General features: G+C 45.8%; 1 protein-coding gene across 4 annotated transcripts in view; it reads left to right on the plus strand.

The window, feature by feature from the left end:
- SNUPN (snurportin 1) overlaps window positions 1-16100 on the plus strand; it is a 274119-nt gene that overhangs the window by 57812 nt on the left and 200207 nt on the right. For all 4 annotated transcript variants that reach the window (XM_078685088.1, XM_078685085.1, XM_078685086.1 and 1 more), the window contains exons 3-5: window positions 7471-7624; window positions 10096-10200; window positions 14837-14933. In XM_078685088.1, the coding sequence (XP_078541214.1) occupies window positions 7471-7624; window positions 10096-10200; window positions 14837-14933 (356 nt within the window). The remainder of the gene's footprint in view (window positions 1-7470; window positions 7625-10095; window positions 10201-14836; window positions 14934-16100) is intronic.

Consider the following 16100-nt stretch of genomic DNA (forward strand, 5'->3'; position numbering starts at 1 on the left):
CGACTCCCACCCTGCCATCTCCCCATCAAGAATACCGGCCAGTTCTGGGAAGGGGACCTGCTGCCATTGGACCCTCTGGAGCCCCGACTCTCTTAGCCTTCGATGCAAGGGCCACCCCGCTGGGCATCTGCATCGCGCATAAGTGGACTTTACCTGAGGCATTACCACCGGCAGTGAAAACCACTGCCCCGGCCATAGCACCTCGTCCTGGGCCTGCGTGTGAGCGCTGGGGTGCGAGGGCTGCTGGATGGGGGCCGGGGCTGCAAACTCTCGCTATACCATAACCCTCCCACCCTGGCATTGCATGGGACATAAACTCACTTCACGGATTGCTAAGGGGGTACTGAACCTCATTCTATGCGACGTGTGTGCCTGGGGTGGGCTTGGTCGCAACACGTAACTGCGGTGCACACTCCCTCAATCCTCGAGAATCTGGGCCCACACCTCTAAAATTCGACTGGGGAACCTGCTTCTTACCCCCGCCTGGCATATACTCCTGCACGACAAACGCCCGTCCTATGACAGCTGACATTTTGGTGGCAAGCTCCTGAGTGTTGCACAGAGGGACGGCTACACCATTGTATTACCGGAAGACTGCCAGGTTCCACGCCGAGGGGTGTGCTGTGCCCGGGGACAGCGACAATCGCCTACCTACGCCTGCTGCCCGTGTCCCCCCCACTCCCCTACCACGTACGCAGGTGCTGCCCCATATCGGAGTGCGGCTAGTGGGAGGGAGTTCCACGGCTTGATCTGCTGAACAGTGGGATTGCTTAGGCGGAACGACTCTTGCTGTCTTCCAAATCACGGATTCACCCGCCTTTGCTGGGCCGCTAAGATGGGTCGGCCTGACACGCGGCAACCGAAGCTTACGTTTGATGCCGCTAAGAGGACGAATCGCACCAGCCCAGAATCTCAGAAACGGATAGAGGCTACCAATCCCTCTAATAACCAGGCGACCACCTCCACGGATACCCAGGAACTTCTTCGTGAAATGCGCCAGGGATTCGCGACCAACGCGGACAAGGTGGACAGAATGTCGTCCCGTATGGATGCTGTAGTCCACAAATTGGAGGTCCACGAGGGGAGGTTGACGGAAGTGGAACAACGGGTATCGGATGTCGAGGACACCTCCGGACAACATACAACACGACTAGCACGAATGGATAACTTATTGCGCACCATAGCGGCTAAGAATGAGGATTTGGAAGCGAGAAGCCGGCGTAATAACATACGCATAGTTGGAATTCCGGAGTCCACCAATGTGGGTAGAATGGAGGAATATGTGGAACGCCTGTTGAGGAATGCAGTGGGATCGGAAGCATTCTCCCCCCAGTTTATAGTGGAGAGGGCGCACAGGTCCCTGGGACCGGTGCCCAAACCGGGCATGAAGCCGAGGCCTATCATAGCCCGTCTGTTAAACTACAGGGATAGAGATGCGGCTTTACGAGCAGCTCGCTCTTCCAACAAGCTCGTATGTGATGGTAACGAATTCACAATCTATCCTGACTTCACACCCATGGTACAGGAAGAGCGGCGCAAATTTCTGGAAGTTAAAGCAAAGCTTCGGTCCCTACAAATTGACTATGCATTACTCTATCCGGCTAGACTGCGAATCACTTATCAAGCGCGCCAAAAAATTTTCACAAAACCGCAGCAGGTTGAGGACTTCATTAAGCAAGTAAAATGTTCAGCACACCAGCATAGGGAGGAGGCGGATGAACCTGACCGCGGAAACGACCGGCTTGAAGATGATGAACATTGACCCCGCTACTATTACACCATTGGATGTTGCAGTGGTTCCTGTATGTGAGTACTGATATGGGGTACACAGAGTGATGGGGGCTGTAGTTACGGCCCATCCGTCTCCCCCTTCCCGACAAGATGGGCGAGGGCTGAGGCCTGGGACACGCTGAAACTGTACTGCGTCGCCAGGTACCCCCCTCTCTCCTGATAGCTGAGGTTGGTCTGCCATGGGCAGCTGATGGAGAAGAGGGGTTGTTGTGTTGCCACCTAGAATGGTCCCTAACGGGTATTACCCATGCTGTTACTGTTGTTGTAGCAGGGATTATTATCATCCCTGGTTGTTGAGGGAGATGGGGAGGGTAGGGGAGGGGAGGTAGCACTGGCAAGTTGGGGTTGCCTCTGTGGGAGGTGGGGGGGGATTGGGGGAATGTTTGGTTGATATGTGAACTGTATGAAGCTCTGATACACAAGAAAAAGGCCACAGTCATATACTTGAGGGAAGTGAATTGGATTATTGCTATTTACACTATGCGATTGGGGAGAATGCACCGCACATTTTTGCAGCACAACCAATTCAGCCGATATAGGTGCGGGGACTGATAACCGATGTAATTTCATATCCTGGAATGTACGAGGGCTAAAAGATGCGCGTAAGGTAGACAATTGTTGGCGTATTGGGATAGACACAATGTGCAGGTGATTATGCTACAAGAGACTCATATTCCCCCATCAACCAATTCTACATTCGGTGCGAGATGGGCGGGGGTGAGGGTATTCTCAAATTTCTCCTCATATGCTAGAGGCACTGCCATTCTTATACACCGCAATCTCCCATTCACGCTGCAGGGGCAACAAACTGATACAGAGGGTAGATATGTCATTGTCTGGGGGAGGCTTGGCGGGGAGACGATTACTATTGCCAACTGCTATGCTCCCAATGTTGATGACCCTCATTTCTTCACCCGACTCTGGGGAGGTATAATGGATGTTGGCTCCAGGTATCTGGTCTGGGGCGGAGACCTTAACGTAGCCTTACACCCGAGACTGGACAGAGCAGATGGATGCTCAACATACCACACCAAGGCGAGAGATTCCCTTGAGGGGATAGTTGAGGAGGGGGGGTTGATTGATAGTTGGAGACACTTACATCCTGATTTGCTGGAGGGCACACACTTTACGTCCTACACGGGCACATGGGCTATAATTGATTACATCTTCGTGTCCCAGAATTTGGCCCCGAACGTTCTAACTTCTCGAAATTTACCCAGAACACACTCCGACCATTGCCCTGTTCTCCTATCTTTAGATATGCCTGGATTTCACAAACCACGCCCGCCCTGGCGACTACATCCCAATATCCTAATTGACACTGTCTTCTGCGAAGAACTCAGAACCGACATAGAAGACTTCTTTCCCTGTAACAAAGACACGGTGGATAGTGTAGAAACAGTGTGGGAGGCGTTTAAGGTTACGGTACGGGGGTGGTGTATAGCTAAAAGCTCGGGGGTGCTAAAGGATATACAGCGAACACTATGCAGATTGGAGGAGGAGTTGAGAGCTTTAGAGACTTGCATGTCGCAGGGGATTGATGGGGAGGCGCACAGCGCGTTCAGAACTAAACTGTCGGAGTACGAAGCGGAAGCGCAGAGAGAGGTACATTTCAAAGGGAAACACTGGCGAGCCCGTGCTTATAATGAGGGAGGGAGACCAGGAAGAGCGCTGGCCATGGCAGTGAGGATGGCACGAGGTTCGAACACAATCTTGGAACTAACTGCAGCAGATGGGGAGGTACACAAAGACAATGATGGTATACTCAACTCACTCCAGGCACACTACAAACAATTGTATACCTCGAGAGCCGCTGGGGAGTTTGACCTGGATAGCTATCTGGGGGATATAGCACTTTGCTGGATAAGCGATATCCACAGACAGTTTCTGGGGGCACCACTTGAGCTGGATGAGGTACGGGATGCCATAATGTCCCTGAGCAACGGGAAAGCACCAGGTCATGAGGGTCTCCCTGCGGAGTTTTATAAATGCTACGTGGAGATTATGGCTCCGGTGCTACGGGAGGTATTCAATGATGCAATGGAAGTGGGAGTGCTCCCGAGATCTATGCGAGAAGTGATCATAACATCTTTACTTAAACCCGGGAAGAATGCCACACAGTGTGACTCGTATCGCCCACTGTCGTTACTAAACTGCGACGCCAAAATTCTGGCGAAGGTGCTCGCGACCAGGCTTTCCTTACTTATGACCACAATCATTTTGCCTGACCAGTCCGGCTTTGTCCCCACGAGATCTACCTCGCACAACCTTCGCACAGTATTTTCCCTAATTCAAACGGTTCACCCTGAGATTCCCCTTGCCGGGGTTTTTTTGGACGCCTCAAGGGCATTCGATTCTGTGGAGTGGGGATTCCTCTTCGCGGTCTTGCGAAGGATGGGATTCCCCCCTATCTTTGTGGCCTGGGTACGATTGCTCTACACATCTCCAACGGCAAGAGTGCTTGCAAATGGTCAACTTACTGCCGCTTTCGCAATAACGAGGGGGACCCGGCAGGGGTGCCCCCTCTCCCCATTACTTTTCGCGGTGGCGATAGAGCCGCTGGCCTGTCGAATTCGACAGCTCCACAAAACCAGCGCCTTCAATTGCTTTCAGCGCCAACTCTCAATCTCGTTGTATGCCGACGATGTCACTCTTTACGTTAAGGATCCCCAAACTAATCTAAATTCGCTACTGCGGGAGTTCGTTACCTTCGGATGCCTTTCAGGTGTCTCTATTAACTGGAACAAATCCCAGCTCTTCCCTCTGACACCGGCAGTCTCCGAATTCCCGCTAGATTACCCGCTCGAGTGGTGTACTTCGGAACTACGCTACCTGGGGATACAGATATCAAGAGACAAAGGGGATACATTGCGAATGAACTACGGAGTGGCCATCACCAAGCTGACGGATTCAGTGACGCGGTGGATCAAACTACCCTTGTCTATGGCGGCAAGAATTTCCCTCATAAAAATGGTGGTACTGCCACGCTTCTTGTATATGTTCCTTAATATTCCCTATCACCCAGGCGCATACTTTTTTAAAACCTTACGCTCTGAACTTATTCGACTGGTGTGGGGGGGGAAGGCAGGCTAGGCTCCGCTGGGCGGTAATGACACAGCCCTATAGGGCGGGTGGCTTCGATGTCCCGGACTTCGAAATATACTATTTAAGTGCCCAGGCGCACTACCTGTATCATTGGTTACGGCCTACTGCTTTCATGCCGCAGGTAGCAGCAGAGGACTGGATAGCACACCCGCTGCCATTGGTGGGAGTGGTGCACGCCCCCACAGCCGCACTGGAAATGCACTCTAACACGGTGTCCTGCACGATAGAGGCATGGCACAAAATAGGGAGACGACTGCAAACCCCGTTACTTTATACGGCTCGTATGCCACTATCCTACCATCCACAGATGACGCTCCTACAAGAGGTAGGATTCCAACGAATGTGCAAAAGGTTGAAAGTATGGGTATGGGGGGGATCTATTCCGCGATGGGAAGTTCCGATCTCGAGATGACTTTTTCGGAGATAGCGCACATAACCCACTGGAGCTATTCTACTACCTACAGCTCAGGGAAGGCTTGAGAGCCCTATTACCTGATTATCCTCATGAACCCCCCAGTTTAGCCCCGCTCACGATAGTGTTGAATAGCTCTGATGGCGCACACCTAGTTTCTAAACTATATAAGTGCATACGAGAGGAACTACCGGTAGTGGATAGTGCGGCTAGAGCGCACTGGACAGGGGATTTTGGAAGTGATATCACAGATGCACAATGGGAGTACTGCTGCGACTTGTCGGGAGAAGTAATGTCTAGCTGTCGTTTTAAAATTATACATTATAAATTCCTCCATAGGTTGTACTACACTCCAGCTAGGAAGTTTCGGTTCGGGCTAACCGACTCGGACAGGTGTGAGCGATGTAGACAGGAAGGGGCGGACTTCTTCCATTTATCGTGGACCTGCCCGCAAGTACAGGAATACTGGGCGCGGGTCTGCGAGGGCCTGTCCCACATGATAGATGTTGCGCTGACCCCAGATCCGATGATGTTCCTTCTAGGCTATACTGCGCAGATAGCGCGGACGGTTAGGAAATTCACTAATGTAGCACTACTATTGGCAAGAAAACATTTAGCATGTAGATGGGGCCGGGGCCGAGCTCCTAAGTTTAAGGATTGGTTGCATGACATGTTATACTGTCAGGAGCAGTATGGAGTATTTTCAGAACTGGTGCCTCTAAATTCGAGACCGGCGGACATTTGGGGCCCCCTACAGACCTACCTTCTCGCTAGAGCATCGCAAGGGGAGGGAGACACGGACACTGCCGACACAACACACACACTGATTACCTAGCTGGCTTGTTCTCATTTACCATTTCTTGACCTGTGCTGGAAGGAATGTATTGGAGGGTAATTGTACTGTTATGGATATGTCCGGTGTGGAGATCCCTTTCCGGAAACTGTGTATTAATTGATTGACGGTGTACCTCTGAAGCTGTACTGAACGCCTAAATTGATGCTTTTCATGTACTATCTAATGCCAATGCATCGGACCGACCTCCCTAGCTACCCTAATATGCTGCCTACTTGCATCATCTTCCCTGGTAGACATGCCTCACTGTTCAACTGGTGGGTAATTCATATACTCCCCTAAATTCCATGGTACTACTGTGATCTGCCGATTGTATTACAACCTGTCCCGTCTTATTGACTGCATGCCCTCCTCGATTGTTCCCCTACAGATAAGATTTGATATGAATGTATTATTACTCTATTACATTGCTGATGGTTGACCCTGACTACACTCCCTGGGTCTGGGTATTACGTACCTCCGATTGCAACAATATATGTGTATCGCTGCCGGCCTTGTATGGTTGTAGGCACACTGCTGTGTATGACTGCTTGAATGTTAATAAAAGTTTATAATCCCCCAAAAAAAAGAAACAAAAAGCTCAGGCGCAGAGGTGCATAAACATTCTGGCTTTAAAAGGATTCATGCAGTTGAGTCCAGGGAAGAACTAAAGAGATGTCAGATGTTTATTCACAAGAGTATTGTGCTGCAAGTGGGTGGAGTGCTGTATTCGTGGCATCAAATTTTGTGGGTAAGAATAGTGTATGGCCTTATTAAGAAGGACCACTGCTTCGTGATTCCTGAAAAGGGTTAACCTGCCACAGCTGCAGCAGTTCTGAACTTTGATGGCATACTTAATCCACTGCAGTATAGTTTCCCTAATACTGTTGCGAGTAATATTTCAGTGCTTCTCCACAGCAGTAGGTAGAAGTTCAGACAATACTTCTATTAAGACTAGTGTTTTAGCTTGAATTATTTTAAGGCAGATGCGTAGCCTACAGTGTTTTAAACCATAATAAAAACTTTCCTTTAGGTGATTGATTGGGCGTCTGTTCGTTTTGGTGAAATCCGATTTTATTATGGTAAGTTTATGGTGTATTTATGCCTAGGCAAAATCTGTTAGTGCTTTTTCTTAATTCCTTTGCATCCCCTGTGCTCATCTACAAACATCGAGGCTCACCATTGAGCAGATTGCGCCTACAAAGACTGGTGGATTGCATTTCTGCTTAATGATGAGAAAATGTATTTAAACTATTGTCTGCTTTTGTAAAGCGATGCAGACGGCTTGGCTGGAAGAACATCAACTTCTGCTCATTTGTCTTTCTTGTAGAAAACGCCTGGACTACGTAAATCATGCACGGAGGCTGGCTGAAGATGACTGGACACAAAAAGATGATGTGGAAGAAAAACCGGAGGAGGGAGCAGGGGATGAAGAGATGGATGTGGATGCTGGCAAGAAATTACCAAAATTTTATGCCAACCAGGTGAGCGGAGAAAAGTTGTTTGAACAAAAAGTGAAGAACATAATTGCTAACGTATTTGGGTGGGTTTTATGCTTGAGGCTGCTCATGCCAGACATAATACTAATGACACTAGGGGTTTCTGAGCAGTCTGTCACATGTTTTTAAGTTTGAGCTAATCTGAGCCATGTGAAGCATTCATTCATTCGTGTCTTTATGCAGTTTCAGAATAAGTGCATTTAATGTGTCCTGTTGGATTGGTGGGTTTGCGACTTGGTGAGAGAAAAAGATATTGATTCGTCATCCTGCACAATGCTAATGTGACATCTGCTGTTTTTTTTAATATTCTCACCATAGAAACCATTTTGGAGTTGGGGTTTGCTCAAAACGATTGTGCGCCAGTGCACTGCCTGGCTCTAACAGGTTAGGAGGTCTTCCTTATCTCCTGAATGCCTCATCATAACGATCTATTTTAATGCACCCTTCATGTCTGCAAGCAGGACAATGAAACGCCTTGAAGCTGAGTGCAATAAAGCGTTCACCACTAGAAAAAAATGTTTTCCTTTTGAAAGCATAAAAGTACATTTTCAACGTTACAACCACTAATTGTATATATTGTGTTGCCAACAAAACCGGTTAAGCTTGAGATTCCCAAACTAAAACTTTAATAATCTGAATACGTGCATAAGAGAGCGCATAACATAAGCTGCAGATCTCCTAATGCAACAAAAGTGATGGAAGAAATACTTTGATTCATCTCTGGCGACTGCTCGGGCCTTTCACAGCGAATGTGTGCTCCATTGCACATAGTCCTGTGCTCCATGAACAACTCTTCACACAGTGCTACTCCAGGGCACATGACCCATGGAGCCTGTACACATTACCCAGGACCGTATAGATTGTTCTGTGTGCATCAGAGCCGACAGAATAAGCCTACAAAAATAATCAACTGAATACAAGTGGAGTGGTGTGGCTCACTGGTTAGAGGCGGCAGACCCGGAAGCAGGAGTCGGCCCGGGACCAGGGTTCAATTCCCGAAGCGGCAGGGTCGTGGACCAGGGTCAGCGGACTCGTTAATTCTCGCCTTGGTGCCTACTCTAACCAGGGGTCCCACTCGGCAACTCTGGGCATTAGCTTGCCTAATCTCCACAACGGCCCCATCAACGCCGGGGATGCCTGGCTTCACCTTGGGGACTCCCAGTAGGGACCATCCCACAGGGAAAGCCAGGACGGGTTCCCCAGCGGTATACCGCGCCAGGATACTCCGGTAGTAATTGAGCGCGTTACAAAACAGCTTATAACATATAACATAACTATGCTGGAGACCATAAAGGATTATGAGGATAGACCCCATGAATGATCAACTGAAAATGCTTGCTCCGCCTATATTGACATGACGCTTAGATAAAAATAAAGCAAAAGATTAGAACAGACACAACCCACTTACTTGTGTTGCGTCTTCAAAACATGATGCATTTATAAGTAAGCCACTGTATTGCCTCATTGTACCATCTCATAGAGAAAAGGTAGTACATAGCAGGAATGAACAAAGGGTGAGGGGAATTGACAGCAAGGTAGTGAGTGGCTCTCAAACTGATCTATCTTAATGAGTAATGTGTCTTCGTAAAACATGTCTGCTCAAGTGACATTACTTCCAGATTGACATACTTCTAACCTTTTCCATGGAATCCTTTAAACTAAAAACATTTGCCTTGATTCCTGTTTGATACAGAGTTGAATAAGCATGTGCTATGTAAAGGCGGCCATAGGAAATTAATTTTATTCTTAACATTTTAGTGGTTGGTGATTGATTTATTTATTTTTATAACTTGGCATATCTTTGAATTTGTTGTGAACGGAAGGACAGTGGGTTGGAAAAAGTATTTGGTGCTCAGACTCTCCCTTTGTCTATAGAGGAAGCCTACCACGGCAACTGAAACGGTGTTGAAACTGTGATTTTACCTGACCCATTTATTACTGCAGTTATGTGGACATCCTTTCAACTTTATCCAAAATCGCCCCACCTGATCGTAATGGAAGATATTAATTTAGCACTGCAGATTGCGATGCTTGGTCCTCTCTTGATTCAAGCTGCATGGAAGATAAGGCATGCCCTCACTGTCCTGTTTGCATGCCAGGGAAGAGTATACTCTAGGGTATTCTGTATCTAGTGTACTGTAACTGCCACTGCAAAGCTGCTCTGTCTCTATGCTGGTACTTCTCCTGCTACGTCTCTTATGATTATGACTGAGATTTTTTTTGTTGGGCAAGGTTTGGTTGTGAATGATTCGGTGTGCATTGTTGTATCATCACTGTCTTTGATATTTTACTACGATTACAGATACATTCTGATATTCATGGCGAGTCCACAACTACGGCCACAGTACACTTTACTGAGGCTTAAATGTAAATAAGGTTGGAACAATGTCATGCCTCCCTTGGTCCTTGTGCCACCATTAACCTATCCTTCTTCCTGTTTTTGATCCTGTTTCCAGTTGATGCTATCTGAGTGGCTGATAGATGTTCCCCCGGAATTGAATCAGGATTGGCTCTTGGTTGTATGTCCTGTCGGGAAAAGATCACTTGTTGTAGCATCCAAGGTAAGAAGCTGCATCTAAGCTGTCCGGGCGGTCTTCCTCCAACTCACTTGTGTGTGGACCTACCACAGTGCACCTGGAATTATCACCTGATTAGATGTTATGTGGTACTGGATTGATGCACAAATATGGCCACGTTGAACTTAAAGAAGGCCCTTGGTTTCACTACTCTTCTTGTTTTCTCTGTACACCATAAATGAGAGAATACCCTTCCTTAGAAATGCCTGAGTAATCTGTGAAAAGGGAATACAGTTCGAGCTCAGAATCTTTAATAAAAGGTTGAGTCAGGTGCATGGATTCAAACTAGTTACACAGATCCAAAATCACGCTGGTGTAAGGGTCCTCTCATAAATCGAGCATATTAATAGTAGAAGACACCTTCCAAAGGCCATCAATGGCTGATTTATTTTTTCTGTAATATTCACTATTTCAAAATAAACCTTTTCATAAAACTACATTATTAATCTTTAACCTAACCTACTGCCTAAATCTGTCTAGTATAAGGGACAAAAGAGGCCTGGTTGGCATAGCTTTAGACGAGTGCCACCATGTGCCTTTCATGTTTAGAACCTTCTAATCCCATGATTCCTTGTATTAACAGTTGTCTCCGAGTCAGTACTTTTCCTGCTCATGAGAGGTGACCTTGGAACGCTGAGGGTGTTTTTCAGCCCTTTTTTCTGCAGATGTTTGGTCTGAATTATATAAATCTCCTTCATTTGATGTATCATCCTTCTACAAATTATAATAAGAATTTTATTGGCTGTTTAAACCAATTTTTGTTTTAGGTAGAATTCCATATCTATTTCTCATGTATCAGTCTGTAATTTTTGCTAGCTTCTGTGGAGGAAATAACGGCAAAGAAAAGGTTGCATCTATTGCCCACTCCAGTACATTTGAGGGATCTTGCCTTCAAGATTACAGCAGTGGATCTTGTTCAAACTCTAAAGACTACTCCGCTTTCCAGCTTTATCATCACAAAATGATCAATAAAATTGTGCCCGTTTTAGGAAGTGGCCTCTATCACCAACTCCAAAGGAACATAGACCAGTAGAGGCAGCTCAACTTCCGCTGCATTCTCCTCATACTCTAGAAGATAATCATCCACCATAGTCACAAGCACCAATCACAACACCCAATACAGCGTTGGAAAGGGCAGTTGCAGCAGAAGGACATAGGCTATGCAGACGCCCACCATATACATTTAAAAGGTAAAAGACCCGTGCCAGCAAAGTAGTCCCTTGTGGGCGTGTCTGCGTTGTGCTGTGGGCGTGTGCTGGGGGCGTGACAAACGCTGGGGGCGTGCGGTACGTTCCGCCCTTCATGCTATGTCTCATATCATGTGCTGTGGGCGTGTGCTGGGGACATGGGCGTGTGCGGGGCGCGGGATTACGGAAAAGAAAAGCGAGCGTTGTACCCAATATTTCATTGTTTTTTCTTCCCAGGTCTGTACATTCCAGCTCCGGGTGTCCACCTTGCTCCCTTTAAATACCCCTGCACCCCATAATCATCACCCACCCTTACTCTTTAAAATACCCCAACACCCTTAAACACTAACCCATCTTAACCCTATAAATATACCCTGTACCCCAAAACCCAAACCTATCCCTAAACCCTAAAAAAATACCCCTGTACCTCAAAACCCAAACCTAGCCCTGAACCCAAAAAAAACCTGTACCCCAAAACCCAAACCTAGCCCTGAACCCTTAAAATACCCCTGTACCCCAAAACCCAAACCTACCACTGAACCCTAAAATACCCCAAAACCCAAACCTAGCCCTGAACCCTTAAAATACCCCTGTACCCCAAAACCCAAACCTATCCCTAAACCCTAAAAATACCCCTGTACCCCAAAACCCAAACCTAGCCCTGAACCCTATAAATACCCCTGTACCTCAAAACCCAAACCTATCCCTGAACCCTACAAATACCCCTGTACCCCAAAACCCAAACCTACCACTGAACCCTAAAATACCCCTGTACCCCAAAACCCAAACCTAGCCCTGAACCCTAAAAATACCCCTGTACCCCAAAACCCAAACCTAGCCCTGAACTATAAAAATAACCCTGTACCCCGAAACCCAAACCTACCCCTGAACCCTAAAATACCCCTGTACCCCAAAACCCAAACCTAGCCCTGAACCCTTAAAATACCACTGCACCCCAAAACCCAAACCTACCCCTGAACCCTAAAAATACCCCCATACCCCAAAACCAAACCTAGCCTTGAACCCTAAAAATACCATTGTACCCCAAAACCCATACCTATCCCCAAACCCTAAAACTACCCCTGTACCCCATAACCCAAAACTATATCTGAACCCTTAAAATACCCAAACACCTCAAACATATACCTCAGTACCCCAAAACATATACCCATACTTACCTTATCCAAACATTAAAAAAACATGCTTTTACCATTCATGCATTTACAACGAATTTTGTTGTAAATGTATGTGTGGTAAAAGCATATAAAATGTAATGCCATGCGTTATAATGGCATTGCGGAGTCATGGTACTTTCGTAATGAAAGTATGCGGAGTGATGGTATGCGGGAAGAAATTTGCGGAATAATGGGTGTTTACCCTCCCCCAGTAAGTACATTGGTGGTACGGCGGCCCACATCTCCAGCAACATATTCATATTTTTTCACCACCGATTTGAAAAATGCACAGGTCTCTCTCATTGATGGCCAGCACCGACATACACTTTTAGACACACCTCCCGCCACAAGTTCTAGAATTGCGAACTTTAGAGCTGGGGAGCTACGCTCGAATCTCAGCATCAGCTCAACATCCTGTGATTCCAGGCAAATCGCTTTGTCTCCCCGTGCCTACCACAAATGAATGTGTTTTTCTGTAATGTAAATTGTGCTCATGCCATGTTGTCGAGTTTGCGCTATATAATATTGCAAGGAAAAATAAAGTAGGGAAACTCGAGTTCACACACTACTGAACGCACACTCTTAAGTGCATCAGCAGTGCACTGTGAATCGGAGCGTTTCACAGGCCTGTCACAGATAAGAAGTGCTATCAAAACGAAATCCTACAAAACAATCTACTACTGGCCGGCAGCAATTCATACCCGGACAACGTCGGGACGGGCTGCTAGTTTTTTAATCTTTGAGGTTTCAGTAGAAGGTTTTCCCAACTTCATGAAGATCTAGACCCCCCAGAGATCGACAGTTTCTGTGTGAGGTAGCTGGGTCTATTGTGATGTATGGCCTTATGCGTCATGCATGCTATTTTTAGATGAATTCTGGCTTCAAACGGTAGCCAATTCAAGGATTTTAAGTCTGGGGAAATGTGGGACCTTCTTTTCGAACCGGTGATGAGTCTCGCTGCCGCATTTATGGAAGCTCTGAGGGGAGCTGTAGTGGCTTTTGGAAGGCCACACAGAGAGACACTTCCGTACTCCACACGAGAGATAACTAGAGCTTGTACTGCCAGCTTGAAGTCATTTGCTGGCTAGAAGGGTTTCAACTTCCTCAAAGTGTTTATCTGGAAGTTTGCTCCCCTTGTAGCGTTGCTGATGTGATTCTGCATAGTGAGGTTCCTGTTGAGAGTTATTCCTAAGAATTTCGCTGAGTTCACGATGGTTGATTGAATGTTGAGTGCCGTAAGGTGTTTGATCAAATCTTGCATTATGGGGACTTTGGGTGGAGGGGCTATAAGGAGGAATTCTGTTTTAAGAGAATTCAATTGTAGGTGGTTCTCTGTCAGCCAGGTCTGTGCACTAAATAATTGTGTACACACATTTTGCATGAATTTAAACATATCAAGCGTTTCTTGAAATAGAGCAATAATATATGGAGGTATGATGTTCATACTTTTCAATAGCAATTGGTTTTCATCTGCTGCAAGTGCACAGACTGAAATATTAATTGCTGTGTTTTTTTCATGAGTTGATCTTTAGCTTGGGTTCCAGAGTAGTGTGCTACATGCCGAAAAGTACTTTAGGGGTAGTAAGTGCTATATGAATGCAAATACAGTACAATCTCTCTTTGGGATTGACCCAACTCTAAAAAAAACAACAACAAAAAACCTCAGCAATGTTGAGGTGAAATGTTGGGTTGCAGTTTCAACTTGAATCTTTATTGCTGTCTATACTAATGGCACATGAACCATGAATGACAGGCCAGAGGTTTGCTATTGTTTGCACTTAAAGAATCTTATTGTATTGATTTGCATGGTCTGATATCCTATATTGTCTTCCCAAGTGTAGAAAAGATTACTTGTATAATCTCATCTATCTTGCCACAATATTTTCTGGTCTTCGGCTGTTGAATATCTCAGAGGTTCCTATTGATATCATCTATCAGTTATTTATCTCATTCTTTATAGAAGTTGTTTTTCAATTTGATTGAGAATACTCGTATCTAATTCTAATTTAATAATATATCTGAATAGTCCATTATATGAGGCTTAGCTAACATTTGTTTAAAATGTGCTGCCATTAAACCACCAAGTCCTTCTATTATTTACATAATCTTGTTTGATGGGTACTCCTAGTCCAAAAGGGATGCTTTTAACAAACATTTGATGGAAAGGGCTCACCTTTTAGAGAACGTTAAGTTGCATATTATTTTGGGAGGCATAAGAACAGCATGGCTGCAAGTGATTATCTTTTTTCCCCCCAAAAGGGCTCTACGACCGCATACACTAAGAGTGGTTACTGTGTGAACCGATTTCCTTCACTCCTGCCTGGAGGCAACAAGCAGAACTCTGCTCTTGGAAAAGGTAGGGTGACACCAGTAATGCACAGCTGAAGAGTATATTGGTGAGCGGAGAGATTATCTTGAATCATTTTACTTTAATTTAAAAAGCCCTTCACGGAGTTATGTTGGTGGGTATCTTTGACAATTCAGGTTGTGCGTATTGAGAAGGGGTTTGTATTGAAATGTTCATTTTAACATTCAACCCGTGCATAAAAATGTCCATCAAGTGCTTTTTGCTGCCTCCCTCTTTTCCCTCCTTCATATTGTACTCTTTCTCAATTTCTACTTCCTGAAGAGATCATACTTGACTTCCCAACCACCTGCAGCTATTTTCTACCTATTTTTACTTTGTTTTAGGGAGATCTTTGTAACCACTTGCTGGGTTCCTCCCTTCGCTCTACCTATTCACCCATGACTGAATTTCGAGGATACAGCTAATACTGGGAACAGATTCCCAGAGATTAGCCTAATATGCATGATTTGGTTTCGGCTCTAACTACTGTATACACCTGCACTGTTTGTCCTTCCCTTTGGTTGTGTCACTTAAGTCATTTACCCTGGTGGTAGGGTTGGTAGGGTATTTTCAACACTTGAGAAGTGTAGAGTTTAGATTGCCACAACTTTATTGCTTCAAACCAATTGGAAGGTAGATACCTTTTAGTCAAAGACTCCTTATGTTATAAATATACTCTTTCAGGATAGATAGGGCATTAAAATAGAGAAAGTATTGTTGCAAGGATCCTGCTCATACACAAAACTGTGCACAGAGACGAAGGACATCAGTGAGTTGTGGTGTACCAGAAACTCACCTCAGTACCTAGAAAAACCCCAACCAGCTAGCATCAGTGTCACATTAGCTCTTCATTCTATAGCAAAGTAACCAATGATTAGACAACTTAGAACATGCGTCTTAGGACCATCTCAGGAATGGTGGGAAGTGAGAACACTCTTTTGTTATACTCTCATACCAGTCCACAACAGGAGTAAATAAGAGACACAGTAAGGTTAAAATATTTATTTTAACGACATGATCTCATATGCAGTATTTTAGCCAACATAAGCCGACATATGATTAAAAATAATATGGTCAGCATGGTTACAATTCCATAAAATTCAAAAGGAGAAATCATATTACAATGATGATGAAAACAGGTCCTATAGCGCCTAGTTTTAACACACTTCCTATATA

Source organism: Lissotriton helveticus, chromosome 3_2, assembly GCF_964261635.1.
Source record: "Lissotriton helveticus chromosome 3_2, aLisHel1.1, whole genome shotgun sequence".
Classification (NCBI taxonomy): Eukaryota; Metazoa; Chordata; class Amphibia; order Caudata; family Salamandridae; genus Lissotriton; species Lissotriton helveticus.